The sequence below is a fragment of the Amblyomma mixtum genome, chromosome 1 (genome assembly GCF_055824585.1).
Source record: "Amblyomma mixtum isolate Tamu chromosome 1, ASM5582458v1, whole genome shotgun sequence".
Classification (NCBI taxonomy): domain Eukaryota; kingdom Metazoa; phylum Arthropoda; class Arachnida; order Ixodida; family Ixodidae; genus Amblyomma; species Amblyomma mixtum.
The window spans coordinates 218,876,700-218,885,270 of NC_143012.1; the positions used below are offsets into that span (position 1 = coordinate 218,876,700).

Below are 8,571 nucleotides of genomic sequence, written 5' to 3' on the forward strand. Positions count from 1 at the left end.
CCTGTCGTTTTGGTAGATTGGCGGCGTTTTTTTTTTTTACTAGAATTTTGTCAGTTTCCGAAGTAGTTTCAAAATATGAGTAAAAGATGACTCTGCGCAACTTTGACGCCATGTCTGCTTTTATATCATATTTTGATGTAGTTGGCTCTCGCTTATGTGCTTGCCGTTGTCTGCTTGTGCAGACGACAACTTAGGTACCAAAACAACATACCAAGCGTCACAAGATGAGCAAGCAAAAAAAAAAAATGCCCCTTCAGTCTATAAAATATTTTACGATAATTACGCATAAAAGTATATATGAAGTTATACGATTGTAATTGCTTCCAGCCTCTCGAAGCCCTACTGACCTCTTGTGTCGATAAAACCTATGAACCGCTAATTATTTAGACACTGTCAAGAGCCTTACAAATAATTGTCGGGTAAAATACTTCACGCTAAGTTTTAAATAGATTTCTTATCATTAATTTGGAGCGGAAATTTAAGGTAAATAAAAAAGCAGAGCCGAAGACGGCACCGATTGCACTGCAGGTGGTTTATTTGTTTTTAACATAGATGGCAGGACAATTTGCTACCTGCTTGCAGTCAGTTTTATTTTTAAATATCTGTACGCTATTTGATATGCTGTGTAGAAAATATTTAATTTCGCCTAATTTAGTTAAGTGTAATTTGAGAATCTAATACGTCGCGGTGAATGTGTATGTGTTGTGGTTGAACTAGTGCGGGCCTGGGATTATACATGCTCGCAACGCTTGCAACCGTCGCTCAAAGCGTTCGTAGTGAGAACTGTGCATTTGAGCGCGTTTAGAATGGCGTTTGACAGTAGCGTTCAGTATGTTCGCTATTTGCGGACATCACAAGCGACAACATATTCACAGGTGTGGCGTTGACAGAGAACGGGATCAATCCGTTGCGCTATGGGTGACGTTTGGCGCCTTGTTCGGTGCGGTGAAGACAGTCGTGTTATAGTTCTTGATTGTGAAAGCGTTGTGATTGGACGCAATGTTGAGCTCAAGTATCGCGTCGACGCCAGCAACATCAGCCGCCAGCATGCTTGCTTTAGAAGCTCCAGCAACGGAACTTTGGAAGTCACCGATCTTCGGAGCCACAACGGCGTGTTTGTCAATGGTGCAAAAATAACGCCTTCCGTGCCGGTGCCTCTTCGGGAAGGCGATGTCGTCGGTTTCGGGAGGCCTGCTCCTTGCGGCGAGGACGTGTTCGTGTTTACGTTAAAGAAGAACAGTGCCCCTGTCGCTCCGAGCAACGGTTTGCTCGATGCGTCGGCGAATGCCATCCTGCTGAGCGATGATGACGATGATGTCGTGGTCACTGAAGTTGTTCCCGCGAAAAGGCGCCGTGGTGTTTCAGCGATGAGTTCAAGCCATGAAGATTCCACACACTGTCCCACGTCGTTACGTCTGGCTGGAGACGCTTGGCCACCTGTCAATATAAAAAAGGAGGACGTTGACTCGAAGAGTGGCTCTGAGCGTGGTAGCTCGCCGGCGCCTTCCGGGCAGGTCTTTCCGTCTGCGCGCACTGGCATTTCGAAAACGGACAGAGCCGGCGTCAGCAGCACAATTGTTAGACAGCAAATACCCGTGCCGGCTGCCTCTGCTCATGGGACTGAGCTAGGTGAAGGTTTAAAAATTAAAGTCAAGACCGAGAAAAATGCCTGGGAATCAAGTGACCCCTCTAGCACCTCAGGTGCTCGCACAGCAATGAGCACGTTAGGTTCACCAGTGAGTGTAAAACGCGAGCCTACTACTGAAAGAAACCTTGAACACCATCCTATTTCAGACGCCCATCGAGGACATTCTGCATTTGTACGCTTACCTGAGATTAAAAGCGAAGAATCGGCACACACTGCTCACACTGCTTCTGGAGATGCACCAGCATACGTACGAACACGTATCAAGGAAGAGCCAGAGGAAGTTGATGTTTGTGGAGCTGCTGCAGGACATGTGCCTAAAAGTGTCAAGGAAGGTCCGGACAATCCCCTTTCCAGTGAGATGAGCAAACTTAGGATTCATCATAATCAAGGCGAGCTTCCCTGTGATATACCCGTGCAAAGTGGTTTTAGTTGGAATTTTGAGTCACCAGATTGTGCAACAAGTGCTGTCGAGAATGACGAAGCACAGGCTCATGTGCACAGCATGCCTGTAGACAAAGTTGATGAGAACGCAGCGAGACATATTATATACCCGCAGGACTCTAATGCAGTAGCTGCTGTTAATAGGGCAAGTGAAGCTGCTGCTTCCCTACAGTCCAAAACAGTGCCAAAAATGTGTGCTACTAATGTGCCTGTGAAGAAGGAGCCAGTGTTCACTGACAATAGTGCTGGCAGCAGGCTTTCTGATTGGTACCCTACTGTTGAAGAAAGTGAAGAAGGTTCTGTACAGTCAGATGAAGCACCAGAAATGGGTGCTGCGAGCGTTTCTGTGAAGAAGGAGCCTGTGCTTTGTGACAGTAATAATAAGATGCTTCATAAACCATTCATGAGTGACATGCCAAAAAAAGTTACCAGTGCTACTGTTGCAAAGGATGTGCAAGATGGTTTTCCAGCAGGCAGCTCGTCCCGACAGGTTGACAGCAAAGCAGAACAGTGCACTGCATCGAAAGAAATCACTGATTGTGGCTTGTCTCTTTTGGTTAAACCCTGCAGTGTTCTGGTTCAGAGACTTGAGAGTATGCTAGCCCAACAACTTCTGTCTGATTGTGTGGATAATGAAGAGAGCTCCAGCAAAGATGATGATGCTGATCAAGATGATATTGAGCAAAATGAAGTAGAGTCAGCTGAAGAGAATCAGGGTGCACTGCATAATGATGACAGTCATGAAATTCAATTTTCTCAGAAGGACGTAATAATTATTCTGTCTGATTCAGAAGATGAGGATTCTAAATTGATGGGAGACTGTAAAATCAAGGAAGAACCAGAAGAAGTGGAAGAGTCCATCAGCAATGATGCCGATGTTGAGGATACCATGCCGTGGTCAAATGGTTGTCTGGATGACTTGCCTGGAGAGGGAAATGTTGAGCCCGCACCATTGCTATGTGAAGACAAAGAGCTTGAAAAGAGGCTTGTTTGGAATGACCCGGAGTCTGAGGAAACCAGCTCAGCTGGTCAGGATCAACCAGAGGATGACTTCTTTCCTGAGTTGTCACAAAACTTTTATGATGAGCCGCCTGTTCCTGCAAAGAAAATGAAAACCTCGAGCACAGTAGCAGGTAGAAGCAGCTCTCTGTCCTCTTCTGTCAGATGCCTGCCTAACTATGCAGACAGACTACCAAGAAGCCCCAAGAAGAAAGGAAGCCTGAAGGACAAGCTTATGAAGTCAATGAAGCACAGGGTCCCAATGGCAGGAGGCGGGTCTGCAGTGCAAAAGAAAAGTGGCGAGGTGCTGCAGAAGCCAAGCAGTGGTGCAGGAGGTGAGGAAAGCTCAAAGAAGTCCCACTATAAGAAGAGGTTTGAGTCCCGCACTGTGCACCTGCTGAATACACAAGAGAGTTTGGATGCTGCTGCAAGCACATTGAAGAAAAAGCATAGCCGGTCAGTCAAACCTTCGAATACTGCCCAGCCCCTTTCAGAGACAGCAGGAACTTCAGTTTCAAGTGATGGTTCTACTGAAACAGCAGGGCAGTCAAGTTCATCACTGAGAGAGCAAGCTCCGTTCCCTGTGCAGGCTAATCCTGTAAAAGGGGGAACATCAGTACAAGAGGAACCATGCTTTACTGTACCAGCATTCAAGCAGGCTCTGCGCATTTCAAGGGTGGCAAAACACCCACCAGGTGATGCCACATTTGCTCGTGTAGAGGATGAAGTGCCTGCAGCTCTCGTGCCGTTGCCGGTTGACCAGCTTCCTGAGCCAATGGACATAGAGACAACAGAGAGGAAGACGCGCGTGCGGTTTTATATTGAACATCCCAGTGACAAAACGGACGAGCAGAGAGCAGAGTTTGCGGAACGTGTTCGGGCGTCTTTGAAGAGGAAGAGACTTGACCAAATCCAGAAGTGTAAGGCTAACTTAGATGTCTTTATTTTGAACATTCTGAACTGGAAAGTGCAGTGGCTAAAGGAGCAGCTCGAATCCCCGGTGCTGCCTCCTTTGGTGGACATGGAGAAGTTCCGGAACAAGCGCGTCATGTATAGCAACCTGGAAGAGTACAAGATGATGAACTACTACTTTCTGTGTGTTGAGGTGTGGCAGAATGTCTTCCGCAATTGGCGCGATTTTTTTTCGCGCACCTCCCGCATGACCTTCAGTTCCGCCGTTGTGAGGCATGTGTGCCCTCCCGGAGAACTGATGATCCTTACCTGCGTGGTTGTGGCCACTCGGCAGCAGATGCAGAAGTCTCTGTATCCAATCGAAGGCCACCTGGTGCGACTCGACCTGCGCATTCAAGACAAGAGGAGTGCAGCAATGCCAGTATTTGGCTTTGTGATGGAGCACAAGTTCCTAAAGGACTCTCGTGCGCACAAAAGCACGCCTCCCAAATTGTTGGGAGGCTTGTACACAGAGGGGAGCACTCTTATTACACTGAAGATTCAGGTAAAAGCTAGGCCTGTGACCCTCGACTTCGAAAAACTACAGCGCTTGTCTGTGGTGAGCAAGATCACTCCCACTCTGCGCCAGATGGAAGCTGTGTCTCTGCTTGAAAGATCCGCTTTTGCCCAGTGTATTGCCAGGCCTAATGTGTCCAATTTTTGGTGCCGCAAGGGAAGCCCCATGCAGTCGAGTTTCAGGAATAGGTTCAGTGATGAGCAACATGAAGTGATCACTTCTGCTGTTGCTGCTGTCACTGCTCCAGGCAATGAAGTAAGAACTGTGCTCTTGCACGGCCCGCCCGGTACAGGGAAGACCCACACTATTGTTGGCATAGTGACAGAGCTTCTTTGCCGCCACAGCAAGCAGACACTGTTGATTGTGGCACCGTCCAATGCTGCTGTTGATGAAATTGGCCGTCGGCTTTTGGCCCACAGGCAGTGGCAGTACAGACTAAAGGTGCCCCCAGAGCAGGTCCTAAAAGTAGTCCGCATTGGCCAAGACAGTATGGTTCACCCAGAAGTTCGTGGAGTCTGTCTTGAAGAGCTGCTTCAGAAAAACATTCAGAAGGAAGGAAATGAGCGCGCCAGAGAACTTCAGCAAACGATAACTTATCTTGAGCTTGAAATGAAGAAGTGTGCCGACAAAAGAATCGAGCTCATGCGTCAATCATTCCCTGACAATAAAGTACTGAGGCGCCTTGAATTTGAGGCTAACCATTTGAAGGCTCAGCTTCAGCAGACTAGAGAGAAAAAAAAGGTATTTGACAACAACGCTGCCCCACGGTGTCGAAGCATCAATGAGAGGAAACTTGCAATCCTGCGGGGTGCACATGTTGTCCTGTCCACTCTGAATAGCTGTCGTAGCCGCCTTATGGAAGAGGCTTTTGGCCGCAGCAGTGGCTGCAGTTTCTCCTGTGTCCTTGTAGATGAGGCCACGCAGTGCACAGAAGTAGAATCACTCCTCTGTTTGCAGTACCCAACCAGCAAGCTTATTCTTGTTGGTGACCCCATGCAGCTGCCAGCCACAGTCATTTCACAAGATGCTGTGGATCGTGGCTTTCAGGAATCCCTGTTTGAGCGTTTCTACAACTACTTAAAGCTAGAAGGTGATGCCAAACCCATCTTCACGCTAACCGAGCAGCGGCGAATGCATTCAGAGATTTGCCTTTTTCCATCATCAAACTTTTATGGCGGCATACTTCGGCCAATTTTAGGGTTGGATGCTAAATATGCATCATTTCCTCTGACTCCATACCTTGTTTTTAACATTGGTGACAGCCCGGAGGCTATTGAGGCCTCCGGCACGTCCTGGCTGAATCGTGGTGAGGCTGCCTTTGTTGCACGCCTTTGCCATGCTATCTTCATGCTCGCTGGACCAGATACGTCACTCGGTGTCATCACACCATATCAGGCTCAGAAGACAGCGATTGTAGAGCAGCTTCAGGAAAATTTCCCAAGAGGCGCGGCTACTGTCGATGTGAACACTGTGGATGGCTTTCAGGGCCAGGAGAGGGATGTCATTGTCCTTTCATGTGTGCGGGCTCACAATCCGAGAGGCTGCATTGGCTTTGTTGCCGATGCGCGAAGACTAAATGTTGCCATTACAAGAGCCAGGAAGGCTTTGTTCATTTGTGGACATCTCGACTCCCTCAAGGACACCGAAGAGTGGCGTGCTTTAATATCTGATGCGCACGAGCGCTGCAAAGTCAAGGACATCTCAGCTAGCTGCTCCTCGAGTCTTCTTTCTGATATTATCAGGAAGCCATATTCAACTGTGCGATGATTGTTGTGCAGATTGCTTCATTTTTTTTTCCTGCTTCCTGTCAGAAAGCCATCAGCACTAGGTGAATGTAAATTTTGTACAAATTTTTGTTATGTTGGCGTAAGAGAATTTTAACTGCCCTCCTTGTATGTAAGGTTACTTTTGATTTTAATAGTTTGCATTCCTCTGTTCCTGTAGTCAGTGACAGTTTGGTGTACATTCTTTTTGTCTGTGCAATTGCACTGTGGCTATTTTCTTCAGATTACACCTTGCATTCAGTTAAAAAGGAGAAGTTGATGTAGTGGCTCAAGAGACTAGCTTATAGTTTGTTTCTACAGCTTCTCCTATGTTTTATGGAACTGATTCCTTGTGGCTTACTCAGAGTAGAGTTGGATGTGATTGTGCATTGTTTCACACGGAAAAGATATATTGTTGTCTGGTTACCTTCTCTCCTTGGCTGTTGTTGTTCTTTGCCATCATTCTCCTGATACGCAGTATTGTTTGGGCATATCTGAATATATGCACAAGTTTCATATATTGGTTGTCTTGACTTTGGTCATTTGGGTCATCTGTGCCTGAGCAATACAAGCCTCACGTAGTTTGCCACACTGTGGCTGATAATGCCTGTACAGTTTTTGTCCTTCATGCAAACACTGATGAAAAAATATTGAAAATTTTGATTTCAGCGTTTGGTTAGCCATGACATTATCAACAGTGTGCTGTGGAAGTTTACTTACTGGGATTGCTTTGTAGCTGGTTGGGCCTATATCTTATTTTGGCCTAGGGTCATTTTTTTTTTCTGCCTGCTCATTTTACAGTTGGTACCGTGCCTAACCTGTAAATGCAATCAGTGGTCACTTTCAAGCAATTTTGAAGATTGTATGGGCAGTATCTCTTGGTGGAACATTTTGCAGGGTACAGGGGAGGGTTTTTAATTTTTAGATTTTGTATTGGGGCTAGCTTGTATCCTGGTTTTTCAAAGATCGGCTTCTATGTTCCGTGCTAAGATTCGTCCCTTGATGTTTTACGTGTGTACAGGGGTGGGTTATGTCCCTGGGAAGTTATTGTGGGCTTATTGCACATTGTCTGCAGTGCTATACCGTTTGTGTGGTCTGCAATGTTTGAAACATCTGCCATGATGGCAGGAGGTATTTAAAAATAGAAACCTGCTATTTGTCATCTCAAGACAGTTATTCAGTGGCTATCTGGGAAGTGCTTAAGTACCAGTTCTGAAACTAGTCATAATAATATTGACTTTGCAAATTAGCTCTGTAATGTCTTCCAGGCTCGTAATCCTTGTTGCTTTTTGTCAACCGACCGAGTACTAAAGCATGATCATATGTAACAATAAGAAATGGAGTATGTAGCATCCTCTACAGGCAGTTTTATACAGCTTTAACTGCTTTAAGTATGTTATCTAATTTTTTTTGTCAGTGGACTTTCCAGGACTTCCATTAACTGCTCTACAATGGTTTTAAGTCCTATTTTGCCATAAATGTTGAAATAGTTTGGTCAATTTTTGTACTGAGCATGTTGTTAGAGCGCTGGTAAATTTGATAATAACCGAGTGCAATGGTTTAGTGAGTGCGCATGGGAATGACAAGGAAGTATTTCAAGAAGCTGTCAAATAGTTAAATGTCAAGCACAATCATGTCATAAAAATGCTCAACTTACTACTATGGTAGGACACTAAAAAAACAGCATTTGCTAACACTGGGCCGCGGTCCGCGGCGTCCTGTATTACTCCATTGACCAATCACAACAGTAAATGAAATCGGCTTTTTAATGTTTGGCTATATCAAACAATTCATCCATAAAAATTCTAGAGCTCATAATTTCTTTCTTGTGATGTTTAGGTAACATGAAACGTATAAGTAGCGGACTACTTTTTCGTCGTGGAGGAATTCTGTGTGCGGAGCATCACTGCGGACTTAAGTTGTATCCGACTACAGCAGAATATGGAATTCTGGTCTCGATCTTTGGCAGTGGGCTTCACTGGGTCCGCTGCTCGCAATTTTGTGAATTTATAAATTCCTTTGGCATTCATACTAAATAGATCCTCTCGTTCTGCATCCGCTAATATGTCTTCTCATGGGGGCTTTCTAAATAGGTCTTGGCTGCCGCCACTAAAATTGCCTTTGAGGATGGATTCTTGGGATACTGCATGTAGTTTCAGAGTTTGGAACACATTTGGAGGAAGTGAAAAGTCACTGAAACCAAGGAACGCATAGGGGGGTTTTAACAAATTTTTTTTTTTGTGGATCATTGA

At 45.7% G+C, this 8,571-nt stretch overlaps 1 protein-coding gene across 1 annotated transcript; it reads left to right on the forward strand.

Moving 5' to 3' along the window:
• The first annotated feature begins 712 nt into the window (after window positions 1–712).
• On the forward strand, window positions 713–6,839 carry LOC149370923 (uncharacterized). The gene has a single exon (XM_089563792.1). It carries the CDS (start codon window positions 915–917, stop codon window positions 6,321–6,323), a length of 5,409 nt encoding a protein of 1,802 aa, XP_089419918.1. The 5' UTR covers window positions 713–914; the 3' UTR covers window positions 6,324–6,839.
• Window positions 6,840–8,571: the final 1,732 nt, after the last annotated feature.